Below are 23239 nucleotides of genomic sequence, written 5' to 3' on the forward strand. Positions count from 1 at the left end.
ATCTTGGCCTACTAGATATGAATTGCCTAACTGTTGATGATCTATTCAGGTTGCTGACAAAATGAATAAATATTTTGCATCTTCTTTAACGCGTAGGCGTTTTTAGGAATTGGAACACCAGAACCTTACCAACTAATAAGTGCAGGGTAAATGATTTTGAGATAACTGAGAAAAAAGTGGAAGAGAAACTGTTGAAGCTCGAACTTGCGGCTGATAGACACTATCCAATTATGAGGGGTGCTTTCCAGATACGAGGGGTCCCTTCAGCTCATTACTTCACCGTCTTCTTTCCAATTATTCTCTATGGTGCATAAGTATGGTACCACCGGACAAATAAACAATTCATCCAAACGTACTCGAATAGACACAGAGAATCATCCAACTCCGTATGATCCGCGTTTGCAGAATAACCTCTACTGCAGCTCTGCTGTAAATACCAAGTATTTACAGGTATCTTCCCCTATATCTTCATACCGTTTTCCAGGGTTCACTAATTTACTGAGTTCGCAAGAATCAAGTTGCCTCCTTCCTTAGTATACAAACACTGTTGACACCGCCATAAAAACAAACAGAAAATGCATTTGGACTGAATTCGTCTCCATCTGACAGACACGTTGATCAACTGGGGATAAAAGTCACATTACCAGGAACTTTCTTCCCTTGGTTTCTTCCATTGATAAGAAGTGCCTTCAAAGGTTTATACAAACCTTAGAGACCTCATATCTCTTAACTGGACATGGCTCCATAAAGACAAAGCTGCGTGATCTGTTTTTTTTTTGAAGATGATCAATGTTTCTGTGGAGAAACTGAAGACCTGGGACACAATCTTTTCGTCCACCGCATATCTTATCCTCCCGTAACGACTACTCACAGATTTAAGCTGACTACTGTGCACCCTGTTAGTGCGCTAATCAATTCCAAATATGCTCACAGCTTTTTCCACATCTTCTACTTCTGTCTTCAAACGAAGATACCTTATCGTGGCATCAACTCCTCCACAAACAATAAAACAAACAGTTCCCAGTCATTTTTTTTTTTTTAATATAAACCCCAAACACGAGAGGTATTAGAACCTCTAGTACTTAGTACCGTGTTTGGGTTGGAGGTTGAGAAGACGAAAGAAGATATTTGTTGACATTGGACTTGAACTTCTGCAGACTGTAATTTTCAGGAAATACGTATGAAGGAAGGTTGTTCCAGAAAACGGCAGTTGAATGAATAAACAAGGAAGATGAAAAGTTGGTTCTGTAGGTTTGAAGTTGGACAGTAAATGGATGTTGGCAGCCAATTCAGAAGAACAGTGCCCATTGAAGTATCTGTAGAAGAGGCATGCAGCAGAAACAGTACGTCTATGAGACAGTGAGTGGAGAGTGTGTTAGAGATGAATCATTAATTAACCTAACTGCCCTTATCAGATTTGTTTGTTTGTTATTTGGTTTTTAGGAGCATTAGTAACTAAGGCCATATTGTTCCGGGGATGTGCGGTAGTCATTCCCTGACCTTTCCGCAACCTCCGTATTTCATGGTCACGGGCTCGAACCCCGGTCTAATCAAGTAGCATGTGCTACGCACTGCTGCTCCTGGCTACGGAGGCGCTTCCCTCTTCAGAATGGAATCAAGAAGCCTGAGCGAGGTTTTGGGGGCACCACCCCAGATGTGGGAACAATATTCCATGGCAGGGTGAATTTGCGATTTATAAAGAGTGAGCAGCTGTTTGGAAGAAAAGTAACGCCGAGAGCGAAAGAGAAAACCAAGTTTTTTAAATGCAGAGGAAGCAATATTTGTAATGTGCTTGTGCCAAGAAAGATCAGAAGTCAGGGTAATCCCCAAAAGAGATATATCATTTTGCCTAGAAATCGGAGTGTCACTAAAGATAAGCATAGGAGCAGAAGAATCCTTTTTGGGAGATATAAGACAAGACTGAGTTTTAGAAGGGTTGAAATCAACTAAGTTGTCTTTGCCCCACTAGAATTACCTGAAGATCGGCATTTAAGGGATTGGTAGCAGATTTTCGTTGAAGCTGATTGGGCAGGGCAAGGTTTTTCAAAATGGAAAGTAGAATGCAATGTGCTATCATCGGCAAAACTATGGATAGGATTTCCAGTCAATGGAAGAAGGTCATTAATATACAAGAGGAAAAGAGTGAGGGAAAAAACTGAACCTAGGAGGACACCGGCATTAGTGGAGAAGTCAGAAGACAGAGAGCTATCTACCATCACCATCAGTGAGCGATCAGAGAGAAAACTAGATAACCAATTACTAAAAACAGTTGGCAAACCATAAGATGGAAACTTGTTTAGAAGACCTTTATGCCAAACACGGTCGAAAGCCTTTGAGATGTCAAGAGTAACTGCTTGTGTTTCACTGAACCTCTCCATTGAATTAATCCATAAATGGGTAACAAAGCTAGTATATCACCAGTGGATCGACACTGACGGAATCCAATACTGGCGATCGTTGATCAGACCGAAGGTTTCTAGGAAGTTTAAGAGTTGGCGGTCAATTGGTTTCTCCATTACTTTAGAAAGAGTAGAAGTAATTGCAATGGGACGATAATTGTATGGGAGGGTTTTGTCACCCTTTTTTGGAACTGGCTGGATATGAGCAAATTTCCAAGCAGAAGGAAAAACGCCTTTGGAATAAGAAAGTAAAAAAGGCGGAAAAGAATAGGAGTAAGTTCAGGAGCACAGGTTTTGAGAACAAGTGGAGAAATACCATCGGGAGCTGGAGCTTTCTCAGCATCAAGATTCGTCAAAATTCTTCTGATATACTTTTGACGAAAGACCACAGGAAGCATTGAATGCAGCATGTCGGGAATGGTGGGAGGTGTTTAACCAAGATCATTAATACATGAGTTGGAAGGAAAATGGAATGCTAGCAGGTCAGCTTTATCTTTGGCTACAGAACCATCTGGTTTGGACAGCTCAGGGAGCAGAGATGGGCAAAGATTGCGGCCAATAGCTTTGGCAAGAGACCAGAATTCTCGGCTACTATTAGGGCATGAAGCAAGTTTTCTGCTCTTAGCCTGTTCAAACTCTAGTTTGGACTGATTAATAACTGCTTTACAATTGTTGCGAACTTTGGTGTAAGCGGAAAATGAAACTGAAGAATTAGAAACAAGCCAATTAGGATATGCAACATTCTTCCCTTGAACAGCCTTAGCACATTTATTGGAAAACCAAGGTTTAGATAAAGGACGAGAATTTAAAGTGGGGTGTGGGATAAAGGATTCCATTCCTGCAAGAATAATTTCACTGACACGATTTGAGCAAACGTTGACATCAGAAGTTTTTAAACAGTAATCGGACCAAGGAAAAGAAGAAAAGAAATCTCGCAGGTCATCCCATTTTGCATTCTTGTAATGCCAAACAACACGAGGTTGGGAATATCTATGAGATAAAGGCTCCATTGGAGAAGAGACAATCACCAAGTTGAGATCTGAAGTGCCTAAAGGAATTCTCACTTCGACCGTGTACTTAGAAGGGTTGTTTGTGAGAAAAAGATCAAGCGTGTTGGCTGTGTGGTTAGGATTGTCCGGTATTCTTGTAGGTAAATGGACAATCTGTGCAAGGTCATTAGTAATTGCAAAAGCCTCAGCATCTCGCCCAGCTGGGTCGTTATGACTAGAAAACGGAAGCCAGCTGGAGTTGTTAACATTAAAATCACCAAGGAAAATTACCTCACTGTTAGGAAAGTTGGACTGGAGAATGTCAAGTTGCAAAGAGAGGATGTCAAAGAGCTCCAAGTGATTAGTGGAGTTGGGAGAACGGTAGAGACAACAGATGAATTTGAAACAATGAGGTAGAGAGATTTTAAGCCAGAGAAGATCAAAGAGAGGAGATTCCAAATTGCGAAGTCTCTGACAGGCAATATCAGAACGGACATGTGCACAAGTACCACCTTTGAGGCGAAAGCAATCATACAGCGAATAATTTGGGCATCTGAGATGAGCAGTAGTTGAATCAACAGATAACAGATTCTGTGAGAAAAAGTACATGTGGTTTGGCAGACTGCAGGTGGAAATCGACATCGTTGAGATTAGAAGTGAGACCATGTATATTTGTGATATGAATTAGGAAGTGCTTTGGAGGTTTAGATCTATTCGTAGATAAGCTTACTCTATTAGTTTGACGATTCATGGTGTGTTCAATAGTAAGAAAACGTGGGTGGGACATGCTGTATGAATTAATGAAATTTTTGGATAGGGCGTACACATGGTAAGTATATACCCAGATCCTTGACATAACGTGGCCTCGACAATGCTCCCCGCATACACACTACTTGGACTTCCTCCAGTAGAGTAGAGGACTAATGTTTTGGACATAATGTTAGGGCCCATCTACACCGATGAGCCAAAATATTATGACCAGCGGGTCGTTTTACGAATCGAAGCAACTGCAGGTGAACTACGGCACGTGCTCGGATCGGGACACCGTATTAAAAAAAACCTGATACTGAGTTCCGTTAATCAGTGTTACTTTTGTTCTTTAGATCGGAAAGGCAGCGTTACTTAAGCGAGCATATCCGAAATGCCACGGCTGGTGGGGTGCTCGCGGTTAGTACCTACCAAACGTGGTCCGAGGTGGAAAAATCCACAAACCGCCGGCGAGGTGTTGGACGACCACTTCTCATCGATGATTCAAATGAGCGAAGGCTCTCCCAGATGGTACATGGCAACAGAAGGGCGACTGTGGCGCAACTCGCCGGTAACTGGAATGCTGGTGATGGGAGTAATATGTCACAACGTACAGTACATCGAACCCTGCAGAAAATGAGACTGCGTAGACGCAGGTTGCTCGGAGTGCCCATGCTAACCACTGTTCACCATCGGTAGCGCATACAATGGACACACGAGCGTCGAAACTGGACCTTGAGTGATTGGAAGAAGGTTTTCTGGTCCGATGAATCACTTTTCGTGTTATACCATGTGGACATCAACACTCAACATAACGATACACATACTTACACACCTACATATATACACTTGCCGGCCTTGGCCCTTTGCCTTTCAGATTCTGCTGCGGTATATAGGGGAAACCCCGAATACAGCAATTAAAACAAACATACCTTGACACCTTGTTCCATGTGGACGTTGTCTGCTCGGGTAGCACAATGGTATCGTCACCGTCCTCCCCACTGCGGGGAAAAAAGGTCCGGGTTCGAATTCTGTTGATGGCGGGAGGAACGTTAATGGGCTTTTTCACTGTGTGGCTGAGTTTGTCGGTCTGAGGCGTAGATAGCAAGATTTTCCGCCAGAAACTAAGGGAAAACCTTTCTATCTACGACTTTTCGTCCAGCAAAACAGGCAAATCGACCAGAGAACGCATGCAATTTACAGACACAAATAATTTGATTTTTGATTTGTGCCATGTGGGCGTCCGGAACGTATACATCGTTTACCTGGGGAAGTGATCGCACCTGGTTGTGTGGAGAAAACAAGCCGATGGCAGCAGTGCCATGCTTTGGTCGATGTTCTTCTCGGATATCCTGGGTCCAGTCATCCATGTGCTGGGCACTCTACCACCTACCTAAACATCGCATTGGGTGCCCCTGAATCTTTCAAGGACACTCAGCCAGATGACAGTAGAACCCACACGCCTACTTGTGGCAAGAATTGGGGGCGGATACCTCGTGTCTATGCCCCCCACTCGCTTACTTGCCAAAAAAAAAAAAAAAGTCCTATAAACAAGAAGACATGAAGCGACTAATGGGAGAAACTCCAGGCTCTGCTCAGGCAACCCAAACACACAAACGCACACCTAAACATAACTAGCAACCTTGACCCTGACTGAAGACAACAGACTTTCCTCTCTCTCTCTCTCTCTCTCTCTCTCTCTCTCTCTCTCTCTCTCTCTCTCTCTCTCTCTCTCCACCCTGGGTGAGAGATATTTTTAATCTTACTAAAACTCTCATCACTTCTTCTTAGGGCAGTCCTACTCTTGGATTTGCCCCCTTTCTATCACTCTTCCTTACTTCCCCCTAAATTGATTGCCCCTGAATCTCTCAGGGACACTCAGCCAGATGATAGTAGAACCCGGCAGCCTCCTCGTGGGAGGAGTGGGGGGCGAACACCTCATGTCTCTGCCCCCACTTGCCAAGTTGCCCGTTAGAAAGAAGAAAGAAATCTTATAAACAAGAATACATGAAGTGGCTTATGGTGGGAACTCCGAGCAACGAGCTCCGCGCAGGCAACCCAAACACACATACACACACACACCTAAACATCGTACCCCTCTGGGATGCAAAAGACAATCTACGAGACATTCTACCCTTATTTAACCCATAAACGTGACTGACCTCAATCTACCTGGATGGACACATGATCCATGAATGACATGGGGGCACTGGTTCCGACTGCTTCATTGGACACGTATCTTTTCCCCCACCTTGAACAGCAGATTTGCTGCCAGTGTGCCAATTGGTGACCCGAGCTGGGCACTCTTTCCTGGCTTGATTTCCACTCCACTTCTCTGGCAGGGGAGGGGGAAATCAAATTACTATATTAGGGTTACCCGTAAATGATTACATTAACCCGTATTCGTGTCTGTAAATTGCGTCGATTTGCCTGTTTTGCTGGACGAAAAAAACCCAAGTTTCTGAGGTAAAAACCTTGCTATCTACGCCTGAGACCGACTATCTCAGCCACGGAGTGAAAAAAGCCCACTAAAGTTCCTCGCGTCATCGACGGGATTCGAACCCGGGCCTTTTCCACCCGGTGTGGGGAGGACGGTGACGATACCACTGTGCTACACGCGCAGACAGGCAGGGGGGGGGGAAAGGTGACTGTCCTCTTGTCTCCTTGCCACCTCCATTTTTTCCCTCTGTGGGGTATGGGCATACCCCACTCACACCTATTGGGGTCGCCTTCCCTATTGACCCCATATTTCTGTCTCTCCCCCAGTATTTATTCTCCCTCCCCTACTCTATCTGTACACAAGCGATTGCTCTACACGTCCAGATTTAATCATGTCTAAATTACTGTTTGCCAATAGTTTCGGCCTTTCAAATCCTAGCGCTATTATCCCCCACGTGAATGTCAGTTTTTTTTTTTTTTTTTTTTTTTTTAGGTCATAGCCACTGAAATCTCAGGAAATTAAGTGGCAGGACCTACCAGAGTAAATAATTATAATGCTGGTATACCAGGCCTGCCTCCGGGCTGAGTGCGGACAACGTTGGGCCTTAGCAGGGGTCCAGCGGCTAAATGGCCAGAAGAACAACGGCACATAACACTATACATATACAATATTCATACACTTTTAAATCTCTGGCCTTTCCAGTGAACTGGCACACCTACAATGAAAGCAACGCGGAGATGGGGCAAAACCTTGATGCCGCTTGACACTAAATACATTTTACATTCTATACTCTACCTAAACATCGTTTAGGTAGGTGGTAGGATATAACCAAGTCTAAGGCTAAGAAATTGATAATGACTGCTTTGATGGAACAATGGCAGGCCAGATGGTGTAGTAGTAGTAGTGGCATGTGATGCAAGAAAGCAAGTGTATGAGCTTATGCAGCATCAGCCAAAAAAAAAAAAAAAAATCACACCATTCCCTTCAAATGCCTGTCTAGTTCCTCCTTAAATTTATTTTAACCTATCAACTTTCACAATGACAGATGAAAGTTTGTTCCAGCAATTAACCACCCGCTGGCTAAAGGCAAATTTCCACACATCTATTCTACATCTGTCTTTTCTTAATTTGAATTTATGCCCCCTTAGGTTCGTAATCTGAATAAGTGGAAGGATCCCATCAGAATTCAGCGTGCTCAACCCATTCAAGGCCTAAATGAGACTGGCCAGGTTACCCGTTTGTTTCTTCCAGAGATTAACTTTGTCTTTGATAAGAAAATAAACAGCTGTTGTTTCTAGAAATGAAAACCTCTTATTTTATGACAAGACATGGATCTTTTAATTAAAAGCTGCATTATTTTGGGTTAAAACCCGACCCGTTTTGCTACTGTATGTTTTGTATATTGAAACCTGGGATCATATACTGTATGATTGCATTATTTATGAGCAGAACAGACAAAATTTAAGAAATACTATTGTCGAGTTAGGTCCTGGAAATGAAAAATTACGCCTCGCAAACAGATGGTATTTTAATGCCTTGCAAGATTGTTTTTTAATAAGTGGAGACAGATGTCTTTCCTTGTAATGTCAACTTCTGGTCTTGCTGAGCAGTAAAAAAAATGTATTTAATTTATTTATTTGTTATTATTATTTTTTAAAATTTTTATTTATTTATTTATTTTATTTATTTATTTTTATTGCTGGCCTGTAGTTTCAGGGTAACTGCAGGCGAGATATTATGTATCTCCAGTTTTGATTTATATTCCAAGGGTGTGACTTTTTTTATTTTTTTGTATATACTGTATATATATATTATTTATTTATATATTTATTTTATTTTCTGTTATTTCATTTATTTATTTTATTTTTTATTATTTTATTTATTTTTTTATTATTTATTTCCATATTTACTTTATTTTCTATGATTTTATTTTTTTTATTATTTTTTTATATATTTATATTGTTTTCTAATACTTTATTTATTTATTATTATTTTATTTATTATTTTATTTATTTATTTATTTTATTTTTTATTATTTTATTTATTATTTATTTATTTATTTATTTTATTTTTTATTTATTATTATTTATTTATTTATTTCTCTTTTGCTGGCTCTCAATTGCAATCTGCATGCTGGCTAATATGTGCACATTGCAATTGGTGAGCGGGATTGCTGGCATCTGATTTTTTTTTTTTTTTTTTTTTTTGCTGGATCTTGGGTGTGGGCAACCTGGGGGCAGGGTTTTGCTGGCACCTGCCGGTTTTGCACGGCCACTGGCGGGTGCGGGATTTTCTGGTGCTATGTTAGCACTGACATAGGGATAGACCGAGGTTAGCTCCTTGTTCTAGGGCGAGCATCTAGTGGTATTTGCCCATTTAGTCTGCGCCGTAGCACAGTGGTATCGTCACCGTTCTCCCCACACCGGGTGGAAAAGGCCCGGGTTCGAATCCCGTCGAGGAACTTTAATGGGCTTTTTTCACTCCGTAGCTGAGTTAGTCGGTCTCAGGAGTATACCTTGTTATCTACTCCACTATCAGGAGTAGATAACAAGGTATTTTCCCAGAAACTGGGGTTTTTCGTCCAACAAAGAGACAAAATCGGCCATAGAACACACGAATTAACAGACATATGACACAGCACGGCAGATGAATTTAATTATTCGGGCAGCCTAAATATAATAGTTTGGGTTTTTTTTAGTTTTTTTTTTTTTGATATTTGCCCATTGGTGGCTGCCACCTGATGGCAGAGAGGCCTAGTAAATACACATTTACACTTCAGGCCAATGTGATTAAAGTTTTTTTTTTTTTTCCTCTACATAATAATTGGTGGAGATGGACGAATAGTCTTGGTGCCACTGTGAGACAGGTATACATATATACCTAAACATCGCGCTATCTCAACCTTAAGGGATGGAAAGTGTCCTGGATAGGACCTTCTTGAGGTTTCTGTTCTTAAAAGATTCTGGAAAAATTGCCTATTAATAATATTAAATCTTATGAATGCTTGTCTGTCTTCGGGGTTATTCCCGTTGCCTTGGAAATAGGCCAGACTTAAACTTCTGCTTAAATCCTTCAACAAACCCTCCGATGATCCGGCCTCTTACAGGCCCATTGCTCTGTTGCCCATCCTTGGTAAAGTCCTAGAAAAATTAATTGTTTCTTTTTTCTAAATTACGATTTAGATAGAAATCTAAGTTTCCCACTTCAATTCGGCTTTACTCGTGGAGGGTCATTCTGTTGATGCTATTTGTCAGGTTTTGAATAGTGTTCAAAATTCCACTTCTAAATATGTCCTGGGTCTCTATGTTGACTTCAAAGAGGCATTCGACGCTGTTTGGGGGCCGAGTGTCCTGGTGAGGTCCAGAGAGCATGGGGTCTCTGCTCCCATTTACCTCCTCCTTTCGAATTATTATGATTCTCGCTGCATCACAGTCACTTCAGGATTTTGTTTTGTCACAAACTCTGTAACTAGGGGCTGCCCTCAGGGCTCTGTTCTTGGCCTTGTGTGCTGGAACATGGTCCTTGATGGGTGGCTCTCAGTTGATCGAGACGACATCCTTCAGCTCGCTTACTCAGACGACCTTGTTATTCTGATTTCTGGCAATTCCTTCCTAGAGCTTGAGCACAGAGAAAATGAAGTTCTCGAGGACTTGAATATCTGGTGTCAAACACATAAACTTCAAATCTCTACTAAAAAAAAACAAAACAAAAATTGCTAAAGGGCTTCCTTGACGTGGATAGCCCACCTGTTATTAAGCTAAATGGAGAAATTATTAGGAGTACTTGGCAGCATAAATACTTGTTAAGTGTGCAGCATTAAGTACTAGGCAGCATAAATTCCTAAATACTTAGGAATTTATTTGGATGACCATCTTAATTTTAATTATCATGGAAAATACAAATTTATATGTACTTCAGAAAATAAAAGCTATAACCCATAAAATTAATAAAATTACCAAGAGTACTTTTGGTGCAAAGAAATCTTCTATTAAATTTTACTACTCTTGTATATTTATACCAATTGTGTGTTATGCGGCTGGAGCCTGGGGAAATATAGAATTGGTAATTCCCTTGTTCAAAAATACCTTAATAAGATACATTGACAAGACTCCATGACCTGCCCTGGCAGCCACTGTCACTGCTCAGTAAACTTCATATTTTACTGCACAATTACCCCTAGGTCTTTTTCACTTTCCACTTCCCTGAGTGTAGTACCACACAGTTGGTACGTTTCTCTTCGGTTATTGCTACCCACACGAAGTACTTTGCATTTGTCAATGTTTAACTTCAGTTGCCACTTCCCAGACCATATGCCCAACTTATCTAGATTCAGTGGGAGAACCATACTATCTTTACTGTCATTAACAACCCTGCCAACCTTTGTATCATCTGTAAACTTGGTCATTAAATCCGATATACCTTCATCAATATCATTGATAAAAATACAAAACAACAATGGGCCCAACACTGAACCTTGGGGAACTTCACTAATAACATTTGTTCATGAAGAGCAGTATCCATTGATTACCACTCTCTGTCGTCTCCCACTCAACCATCCCTTTATCCATTGTAGCAACTTACCCTTAATGACATACCTTTCCAATTTGAACAGCAGTCTTCCATGTGCGACAGTATCAAAGCTTTACTGAAATCCAGGTATATAATATATCAAAATTATTTTTGGCATTCAGTTCCATTGTGACCACATCACAGTATCTAATCAAATTGGTCAGACGAGACCTCCCTTTAACAAACCCATGATGTGTCTTAACTATTGCTGCAGTCTTGTCTAAATGATCCTGCAATGCTTCTTTAACCAGTGATTCCATTATTTTACCCGGAACACAAGTTAACCTACTAGGTCTGTAGTTACTTGTGACACCTTTTGAACTTTCTTTATGAATTGGTGATACATTTGCACACCTCCAGTCCATGGGGACCTCCCCTGAGTCCAAGGAAGCTCTCATAACTATGGCTAAGGGTTTTCTTACTTCCTTTGCTGCCTCCTTTAATATAACTGGATAGATCGCGTCCACCCCAGTTGCCTTTCTTATGTTTAACTTAAACAATTTCTCCTCCACTTTGCTTTCTGTTATTACAATATCACTTTTTTTTTTTTTTTTTATGAAAACCCCAAACACGAAAGGTATCAAAACCTATAGTACTTTGTACCGTGCATGGGTTGAAGGAGAAGTATGGGGGGAGGAGAAGGGGGATGCCGGAAACTTTGCTCTGGAGACTAAACATGGGTTTCACCACTTCAAGCCTCCAATAAGCAAAATTAGACCCTGTTAGCGTTTGATAAACTTCTGGCACTCCCCTCATTGAATAATTCCTCATGTGTGAATGCAGATGCAAAATACTTATTCAGTTTATCAGCTACCTGAGCATGAACATCAATAGTCAACCCATCTGGTCCAATCTGATTCATCCCTTTCCTTCTAGAGTTTACATAAGTAAAGAACTCTTTGCTGTTTTTCTTGGCATCCTTTGCCAAAGATTTCTCATAATTTGCCTTCACCCTCCTAACCTCCATTGTGACTTGATTACAGACTAGTTTATATCTGCCATAGGCTCCTGTGTCACCTGATACTTTATATGTATTCCATACATTTTTCTTCTCTCCCACGAGCCTCATTAGTTCATCTGCCATCCATTTAGGTCTAAACCTTGAACAGTATTTCTTGGTATATCATCTTTTAAGGGCACAAAAGGTGATATAGTTGTACACGTTGGCACTAATGATATCAAGAGTAGCAGACCGGCATAATTGCTTAACAAGTACAGGTCACTGTTGAAAAAAAGCCGTGAAATAGGGTCGAATTTGAAAGTGTCTGCAATTCTGCCCAGACACGATAGGAGGTAGTATATGATGAGAGCCTTGTCGATCAATTCGGCCCTGGAAAGATTGTGCAAGGCTCAAGGGGTAGAATTTTTTTCAGCCTGGACTGTACTTGTTAACAGGAGAGATTGCTTCTACAGGGATGGGATACACTTAAATAGAAAGGGTGCAAGAATATTTGCTGATGCTATCGAGGCAGTGTTAGGTGGGTCGAAAACTGCTAGCTTGGGGGGAGACAAAGACGAATAGATTAACAGTAGCCACTGGCAGAGGTGAAAGAGATTCTTGCACTGCTTCTATTGGAATGAGAAGAAGCCTGAAAACCAAGATGCAGGATATTTCAGAGACTGCCGGGAGTCATTCGGTACAAGTAAACACAAGGGTTGTGTTAGGGTAGCTAAGAATAGAAATTGGTGCATGTTTACTTGCGTGTACACCAATGCTAGGAGTTTAGTAAATAATGATGGATTTGAGGTATTGCTCAAAACATCAAAGGCAGATATTGTTGGGATATCAGAGACGTGGTGTTACACAGATATAAGGAATGCAGAACTGGAATTTGGGGAGTACAACGTCTACAGAAAGGATAGACTGGATAGGAAGGGAGGTGGGGTTAGGCTATTAGTTAATAAACACATAAAATCCAAGGAAGTGAAGCCAGTGGACATCGCTGGACAGTGCAGTGTCGAGTCAGTTTGGTGTGACATAAGCACTGGGAGATCAAAAATGAGAGTAGGAGTGTGCTATAGGCCTAATGACTCTGATGAGTATAAAAAGAAACTGTACAGGGAAATAGAGTGGACCGGTAAATCAGAGAGTCTTATAATGGGAGATTTTAATTTCCCAGATATTGACTGGAATTTGGGGGCTGGTCACTCACACACTAGCAAGGCTTGTGTGGATTTATTGGATGATTGTTTTCTACATCAGCATGTTCGGGAGGCAACTAGAGGGAGGAATACTCTTGATTTGATTATCAGCAGTGATTCTTCATGCATTAAGAATCTTCAGATAAATGAACCACTAGGTGGCAGTGATCACAGTGTGCTGAAGTGGGATTTACTCAAAGAGGTAACTACCATTAGGGGTAAAGGGAAGGGTTATTGCTTTCGTAAAGGCGACTACGATGGACTGAGACAGTATTTAAATTCTATACATTGGGACCAACTGATGATGTTACCAACAGCAAATGCAAAATGGGAAGCATTCAAAGAACTTATCTTGGAAGTTACTAGGCTTTTCATACCAACTAAGAAATATTGTTCAAGGTTTAGGCCAAAATGGATGTCAGATGAACTGATGAGGCATATGGCAGAGAAGAAACATGCATGGGATACATACAAATTAACACATGACACGGAAGCCTATGATAGATACAAGTTGATCTGTAACCAAGTTACAAAGAAGGTTAGGCAGGCGAAGGCAGATTACGAGAAATCTTTGGCAAGGGATGCAAAGAAAAACGGCAAAGAGTTCTTTACTTATGTAAACTCTAGAAGGAAGGGGATGAATCAGATTGGTCCACTTGATATCGATGGGTCAACTATTGATGATCCTGCTCAGGTAGCTAACAAACTAAATGAATATTTTCCATCGACATTCACACATGAGGGGTTATTTAGTGAGGGGAAAGCCAGAGGTGTATTCAACTCTAGCAGTAAGCTAGAGAATCTTGTAATAACTGAGAGTAAAGTGAAGGAGAAATTGTTGAAGATAAACACAAGAAAGGCACCCGGGGTGGATGGGATCTATCCAGCTATATTAAAGGAGGCAGCAAAGGAAGTAAGCAAACCCTTAGCCATAATTATGAGAGCTTCCTTGGACTCACGGAGGTACCCACAGACTGGAGATGTGCAAATGTGACCCCAATTCACAAAGGAGGATCAAAGGCTGACACAAGTATTTATAGACCTGTGAGTTTAACTTCTGTTCCAGGAAAATTAATGGAGGCACTGGTTAAAGAAGCACTGCAGGATCATTTAGACAAGACTTCAGTTATAGCTCGGACACAGCATGGTTTTGTTAAGGGGAAGTCTTGCCTGACCAATTTGATTGGATACTATTATGCAGTCACAAAGGAACTGGATGCAGGGAATAGCTTTGATATTATATACTTGGATCTTAGAAAGGCTTTTGATACTGTTGCACGTGGAAGACTGCTGCACAAATTGGAGCAGTGTGGCATTGGAGACAAATTGCTGCTATGGATAAAGGGATGGTTGAGGGGCGGAAGACAGAGTAGTAATCAATGGACACTGCTCATCGTGGACTAATGTTATTAGTGGAGTCCCTCAGGGTTCAGTGTTGGATCCATTGTTGTTTTCTATATTTATAAATGATATTGATGATGGTATATCAAGCTTAATGTCGAAGTTTACAGACGATACAAAGGTAGGCAGGGTTGTCAAGGACACTACTGACACTATGCTGTTGCAACAGGATCTGGAAAGGTTGAGCAGATGGGCTGAGAGGTGGCAAATTAAGTTTAACATTGACAAATGTAAAGTACTACACATGGGAAACAGCAACCCCAGAGCAACTTATCAACTCTGTGGTACTACACTGACAGTGGTAGAGAATGAAAGGGACCTGGGGGTGGTTGTGCAGGCAGATATGAAGTTCTCTGAGCAGTGCAGACGGGCTGCAAGGGTAGCTCATGGAGTATTGTCAATGATATATAGGAATTTTCTAGCAGGGATAAGTAGGTGATTATTCCCTTGAATAAGGCAATGGTCGGGACAAACCTAGAGTACTGTATACAGGTCTGGAGGCCTCATTTCAAGAAAGATGTAGAGCTGCTGGAACGAGTACAGAGAAGGGCAACAAGATTAGTGAATGGAACAAAGGGGTGCTCTTACGAAGAAAGGATTAAGTTTTGCAAATTACAGTGTCTGGAGACTAGGCACTAGCGAGGTGATCTGATAGAGGTGTATAAAGCCTTGAATGGTTTGAGCATGCTCAATGCTGATGGGATTTTTGCTCTCGCTCAGAATAATCACCTGAGAGGGCATAAATTCAAATTGAGGAAAGACAGATGTAGGATAGACGTGCAGAAATTTGCCTTTAGCCAGCGGGTGGTTGGTTGGTGGAACAGACTTCCATCCCTTGTCGTGGAAGTTGATAGCCTAAATAAGTTTAAGGCTCAGCTGGACAGGTATTTTGAACGAACAGAGGGGTGAAGTGGAAGTGGTCTTTTTTTTTTTGGTTGATGCTGCATAAGCTTGCTTTCTTGCATCAAATGCCTCTACTAATTCTAAAAATACTAAATGCTAAATGCTAGTTTGAATGGAAAGCCTAGTAGCCTCCAAAGTGGAGATCCCGAAGGCTTCCCATTTGGTATTCCACGTTCGTGACATCATTAGTTAATCCCACTGTTTAGAATTTAAAAACCGTCTGAAACCCCTGTAGTCACCTTTACGAAAACAATAGCCCTTCCCTTTAGTCTTGATGGTAGTTACATCTTTAAGTAATTCCCACATCAGTACATTGTGATCACTGTCACCCAGTGATTCCTTTATCTGCAAATTCTTAATGCACGAGTAATTTCTGCTAATAATCAGATCAAGAGTATTAGTCTCTCTGGTTGCCTCTCGAACATGTTGCTGTAGAAAACAGTCATCAAATAAAAATTATACCCAGAGGCTCACATCTGGTGAGTATGGGCTTGGCACACCCAGGGTCCTGAGCTGGATATCATCATTCTTCTCTTTCTTGGTGATTCCCTACTACTCTCTCTCTCTCTCTCTCTCTCTTATGGTAACTCAAGAATTTTTTTTTGGCTGGTGCAGCATAAGCCTCAGGCTTCCTTGCACCATATAGCTGCTAATAATAATAATAATAAATCGACAAAAGTCTTGCTAGTGTGCGAGTGACCAATCCACAAGTTCCACTCGATATCTGGAAAGTTAAAATCCCTTATAAGACATTCTGATTTACTGGCCCACTCTATTTCTCTGCACAATTGCTCATTATACTCATAATATTCATTAGGTCTATAACACACCTAATCTCAATTTTCCTTTCCCAGTGCTTATGTTACACCAAACAGACTCAACATTGCATTGTCCACCAACATCAATGGATGCACTTCCTTAGATTTTATGTGTTTCTTAACTAACAGAATAACCCCTCCTCACTTCCTGTCAAAATCTCTATACACATTGTACTCCCCAGATTTCAATTCGGCACTGGTTATGTCTGTGTGACACCACGTCTCTGATATCTCAACAATACCTGCCTTTGATGTCCTGACTAGCACTTCAAGCTCATCAAATTTATTAACTCTACAGTCTTTACTCCTAGCATTGGTGTCCACACTATGACTCGTGGAGGCAGATCAGGTACACTAGTATTTAGATATGTACTCTGGCAGGTCCTTCTACCTAATTTCCTGAGATTTAAATGGCTAGAACCTAAATTTTTTTTTTAAATAAAATAAAATAAAATAAATTCTCCCTCGGTGGGGGTTAAGGAAATTGTGTAGAAATGCCAAATGAGTTTAGTGTGAATGCAATTAAATTTTTCACCTTATGTGGGGTATACGCTAGCATATTAGGTAGACTGGGGGGAGGAGACAGAAGGCTGGGCGGAAAATACAGAAATATAGGGACGATAGAGAAGGCGACCACAGGTAATCAGTGGGGCAAGTCCATGCTCCAGCAAGTGAAGAGGGGAGTTCACTGAAAAAATTGTCCCCCTTTCCACCCCTCCCTCTTCCGGGGGAGAGGAGAAAAGGTAGGACCATGCAAGGGAGCATGGTTTGAGAGCCAAGATGGCCAGCCGTGTTCAGAGGGTTGAAGGTCAAACGTGTCAGGGGTTTCTCCTATCACCGCGAGTTTACATTGTCATGTGATACAGTACTCTATAAATGCCAGAGATTTAAAAGTATATGGATATTGTACAGTGTAGTTTTTGCTTTGTTTTTTTTTTTTTTTAGGAGCATTAGCAACTAAGGCCATATTGCTCCAGGAATATGCGGTGGTCATTCCCTGACCTTTCCGCATCCTCAGTATTTGGTAGTGACGGGCTTGAACCCCGGTCTAATCAAGAAGCGTGTGCTACGCACTGCTGCTCCTTCCCACCTGGCTAAGAAGGCGCCCTACAGTGTAGTGTTGTGTATCGTTGCCCATCTGGTCATTTAGCCGCTGAGCCCAAGGTTGTCCACACTTTGCCCCTTGGAGACAGACCAGGTACACCAGCACATAGGTTGAACTCTGGCAGGCTCTGCCACCTGATTTCCGGGGATTTCAATGGCAAGGGCCTTAAAAAAAATAAATAAATAAAATTACGACTCTGTTGGGATTATAGGGAAAAAGGTGTATAAGGGCGAGCAGAATTTTAGTGCTTTTAAGTTTCGACTGTGTGGGCGTACAGTGCGAAAAGTAGACAGGAATGGTGGGGAGACTGAAGACTGGGGAGTAGAAGTTGGAAGTAAGGGGTCGATAGAGAGAGAGATTGACCCTGCATTTGACAGTGAGACAGGCCCGTGTCCCACCAGAAGGAGTGGTGGGGTGAGGAGGGGAGGGGACGGGGACCGTCCCCTCTTCCCCGCGAAGTGGAAAAGAAAGCATCGTGCAAGAGTGCACTGGTGTAGATTGCCAAAAGGGCTTTGGTGTCGTTATTCCAGTTGGTAATGGCCAAATCAGTGGCTGTCGATTTTAGATGGCCAGCAGCAAGCTGCAGTTGGTCTTTCCTATACAACTCCTAGAAATGTCCCTTATGAAATGAGTAGATAACGAGAGGTTTCTCGTTGTCTTCTCATTTCATCGTTATTGTACAGTACACCACAACTATACCAAATTTTGTTCCACTTAATCGCAAGCTGCACGAGTTAAGCCACGTTTTATACGTGTTCTGTTAATTTTGATGAGCATTGTACTTGTTAAGTACAATGCTCATCAAAATCTTTAGCATCTTTAGCCTGTGGTAGACCTACCCTGGTCTACCACAGGCTAAAGACCCACCTATAATCTTTGTGCTATATATTTCTCGTTTGAGTTTCGGACAATAGCTGCTTCCTGTGGGACTAGCTCGGCTGACTGAAGCCGACGCGCCTCGAGACAGCTGATTACGTGATCTCGTTAGAGGACTCTGAAGCATCTGGGTTTGTCGCTTTGGCAACCACAGGCGTTAAGTGTTTCCTGAACATGTGTGAATTCTGAATGCAATGAATTTTCATAAAAGCGCTACAATCTACAGATCCTTGAATTAAAAGAAAATGTACACCGTCACTGAAATTTTACATGGCACAGCGAACTTGGACGATGAATCAATTGAAATTGATCTTATCTAATCTGATAGATATGTTTTGGGTACGTTGGATACCTGAAAAACGTCTACTGCTAGAGTTTGTTTCTCAATTTCGAAGTTGGCAGAAGGAAAAGGTTTCATAGTCATGGTTTCCTGTACTGTGATCTCCAAGTTCAGTGGTTGGAGTACTGAGAACCATAAATACTACTTCCGATATTGATGGTCCACGCGCGTAGCACAGCGGTTACAGTCATCGTCTCCCCACACCGAGTTCCATTCCTGTCAATGACGCGACGAATTTTGTGGAGTTTTTTTTTTTCACTCGGCACGGTCTCAAGAATCAGTAGCAAGGTTTTCTCCCCAGAAAAATGGGTTTTTCATCCAGCAAAATAGTCAATCAACCAGAAAATACACGACATTTATGAACATATTACACGTGCCGGATGAGTTGGTTCTCTGGTGGTCGTAATGTGGTTTCCCTTCCCCGTAATGATGGACAATTCTACTGGATGTGTTCTGTATTCCGGAAATTTATGGATTGGTTTGGCCCTTGTTCCTTCGAATTCGACGACATTTCTCGTCACAAAGCAAGGATTATGAGTAAGGTTTGAAAAGAATTATATCAATAAGTTGTAGAGATCAGTAGAGAGCACCGACTGCAACTCTATTGATCGCCGTATCTACTGGAACAGAGAATTAGTGCAAAGCAAATACGGCCCTCTTAGTCAGTGGAGTTTAAGATCGCATTCGACGGGAATTGTAATGCTGGTATTTTTGTTGTAGCGTTGTAGGTGCATCAGCAACTTAGGCCATATTGCTCCATATATAACATATCTGTAAATTTAGCTATGTTATATATGGATATGTTAAATTTAGATATGTTATATTTAGATATGTTATGTAAATTCACTTTACTGGAAGAAAAACTCGAGAGTCACATGGTTATTCCGAGAGGAAAAAAAAAAACCCTCTTGAAATCGATTAACTTAGCCACGTGAGTGTACCACATTGTAAAAAAGACCCATAAAAAGTCCACGCGTTATTGACGGGATTCGAACTCAGAGCTTTTGCACCTGTTGTGAAGTGGACTGTGATAATACCAAATGTTCTACTCACGAGGGGTGGGTAATACAATACCACAATTTTCTTCCAGAAATTTTGCCCTCGCGCTTAGCACGATGGTTACGATCAAGTTCCTTTCCCTCGGGGTAGCATAGTTGGTAGGATCGTCCCACACCGGGTCGAAAAGGCCTCCGTTAATTGGTCTCCGGCGAGGGTAACATGGTGTTTTCTCCTGGAAACTCGAGTTTTTCGTCCAACAAACAGGCAAATCGACCTAGAACGCATGTAATTTGCTGACATAATATATTTGTAGAGATATGGCCTAAGTATTTGACGCGTCTAAAATCCTACAGCAATAACAATAACATATTAATTTCTTTGAATACATGAATGTTTGCTCATAATTACGAGACTTTTGGTAGGATAATGTATGTTATTATTAGCAGCAGCTATATGGTGCAAGGAAGCCTGAGGCTTATGCTGCACCAGCCAAAAAAAATTCGGTTACCCTAAGAGAGAGAGAGAGAGAGAGAGAGAGAGAAAGTAGAAGGGATTCACCAAGAAAGAGAAGAATGATGAAACCCAGCTCAGGACCCTGGGTGTGCCAACCCCATACTCACCAGATGTGAGCCCCTGGGGATAATATGTAGATATATGAGTGGAATATGTCACATATTCCACCCAATATATTACGTTATCCACCCTTATATTACGTGGTCAATTTGCTCGACGAAAAACCTGAATTTGTGGGGGGAAAAACCATGTTACCCTCGCCTGAAACCGACAAACTCAGAGACGTTATGAAAAGCCCATAAAATATTCCTCGTGTAATTGGCGGGATTCGAACTCGGTCTTTTCAACCAACTGTGCTACCCACGAACACAGAATATGAAAAATACAGAGTGGACGCTTGCTCAATTACTCCCAGCCCCCCCAAGTTTGAGAATATGAAACTAACATGACGTCAAAACTCACAGAGTAGTAAAGCGCATGCCCAACGCTAATAATGTTGCTACCATCACAAAGAAGTAAGATATGTTACTAATCTGTGGTTGCTACTGTTTTTCGCACTGAGCAGTAACCTTACTAGGAAGTAGTAACAACCCATGAAGATACAAAGGAATTTAATTTAATTTTTTAAATGCAGCTTTGTGCAAGGGTATCTGTGAAGTGGATAGTAACATAATTTTGTTTGAGAAGAAAATTTGCAGTGAAAAGCAATTTAAAAATTCTTTAGTGACTTTTATTTCAATATGAACTCGGGATTTTTTTTTTTTTTTGGCTGGTGCAGCATAAGCCTTAGGCTTCCTTGTACCACATGGCTAATAATAATAAATAAAATAATATTGTATAAAACACTTTTTTTTTCTTTTTTTTTTTCAGTGATATTGCATAAAATATAGATAAGTTGTTTAGTAATAGTAGCGACATTTTCGGATTACAGGTGGCGATTTTGTCTCCCTTTGCTCCGCTACTGTTTAGCAATGGGAACTTGTTCACAGGAAGCAGGTGATTTCAATAAAATTGAACATTTCTTTGGGTGTTATTTATTGTATTCTTTAAATCCTAAATATAAAGGACAGATTTATATAGGCTTCACAGTAGATCCCAATAGGCGTGTACGGCAGCATAATAAAGGACTAAAAGCAGGTGGAGCATGGAAAACGAGTAATAAGGGACCCTGGTATGTTAAGGCTGAAGTAGCTATATTTCTTGAATTACTGAATTTAATGCCAAGTACTATTGTCATGTTCGCTATCCAGGTATTGCCACATACTAGTATTGGTGCCGACCGCGCTAGCCGAGTGGGTAAAGTACCTTCCCGGCAACCCAAAGGTCGCGGGTTCGATTCCCGCCTCGGGCGTGGATCAAAGTACTGCAAAAACCTTGGGAGGTGCAATATGGCCACAGAAGCCGATGCGCCAACAACTACCAAATCAAAAAAAAAAAAAAAAAAAAACTAGTATTGGCAAACGAGTCAGTAAGCAAACTTGTATAGCATCAGTATTTTTCAATTTAAATTTATGTTCATATACGTGTGTTTTCCAATATTACACACGAAATGCACATGTGTGATTTCCTAGAAAGATTACGGATTCAAACAGCTATTTAACTCAGTCCATTTAAAGATTTCAGTCAGGTTTCTTTGTAATTTCTTAGGTTCCACATGCTCCTATTTGCAGAACTGAAGTTTTCTTGCTGAATACCCTTTTTATGTCCTTCACAGTCAGTGCTCTTCTCTATGCTGTCAATGTATGATGCTGCTGCAAGTTCTAAACAGGAAGCATTCAGAAAGATTGTACAAGCAACTTGGCTTTTTATACCGATTAATAGAGACTGTTTAAGGCTCTCTTAGTTGGTATAAAGTCTAAACCATGCCACTAGTCTCATTGGTACAAGTTGTAAACTGTGCTGTCTGGTGGATGTCAGATGAACTTTTGAAACTAGCGGTAGAGAAGAAAAATACATGGAATGTGTATAAATTATTAGAAATATACAGAGACATACACTAATTATTAAGTAGTCTGCAATGAAATCACAAGGGGGTTAGGCAAACTAAGGCAGATTACAAGAAGTCTGGTAAAGAATGAAAAGAAACGTAGCAAAGAATTCTTGATCCTTGTTGATCCTTTCAGTACACATTGTACTCCCTAAATTCCAATTCTGCATCCCTTATATGTGTGACACTATGTCTCTGATATCCCAACAATATCTGCCTTTAATATTTTTATCAACACCTCAAATTCATCAAATTTATTGACCAAACTTCTAGCGTTAGTGTACACACACACAAGTATGCATGTACCTGTTCTTATTCTTAGCTACTCTAACACAGCCCGTGTATTTACTTGTTCCACAATGACTCCCAGCAATCTCTGAAATCTCCAGCACCTTGTTTTTCCAGGCTGCTGCTCATTCCAATAGAAGCAGTGTGGGCGCCTCTGTAGCCGGGTGGGCAGGAGCAGCAGTGCGTAGCACATGCTTCTTGATTAGACCGGGGTTCGAGCCCGTGACCACCAAATACGGAGGATGTGGAAAGGTCAGGGAATGACCGCCGCATATCCCCGGAGCAATATGGTCTTAGTTGCTAATGCTCCTAAAAACTAAATAACAAACAAACAACAGAAGCAGTGCAAGAATCACTTTCACCTATGCCAGAGGCTACGGTTAATCTATCAGTCCATGTATCACCTCCCCAAGCTAGCAGTTTTCTAACCCATCTAACACAGCCACGATAGCATCAGCAAATATTCTTGCACCATTTCTATTTAAGTGTATCCCATCCCTGTAGGAGCAGTCTCTCCTGTTAACAAGCACAAACTGGGCTGAAAAAAATTCTGCCCCATGATCCTTGCATAATCTCTCCAGGGCCAAATTGATTGACAAGGCTCTCATCATGTACTCCCTCGTATCGTGTCTGGGCAGAATTGCAGACACTTTCAAATTCAACCCTAACTGATGGCTTTTTTTTTCAACGTTGACCCGTACTTGTTAAGTAATTCCGCCATTC

General features: G+C 41.3%; 1 protein-coding gene across 1 annotated transcript in view; it reads left to right on the forward strand.

Annotated features, from left to right (window-relative positions):
- Positions 1 to 21212: 21212 nt before the first annotated feature.
- The window catches only part of slx1 (structure-specific endonuclease subunit SLX1), a 56969-nt gene continuing 54942 nt past the window's right edge, over positions 21213 to 23239 (forward strand). Inside the window, exon 1 of the mRNA XM_090380729.1 lies at positions 21213 to 21412. Coding sequence (XP_090236855.1) covers positions 21213 to 21412 — 200 coding nt within the window. The remainder of the gene's footprint in view (positions 21413 to 23239) is intronic.

This window comes from Mastigoproctus giganteus, chromosome 9 (genome assembly GCF_048544385.1).
Source record: "Mastigoproctus giganteus isolate SK-2022 chromosome 9, ASM4854438v1, whole genome shotgun sequence".
NCBI classification, from domain to species: domain Eukaryota; kingdom Metazoa; phylum Arthropoda; class Arachnida; order Uropygi; family Thelyphonidae; genus Mastigoproctus; species Mastigoproctus giganteus.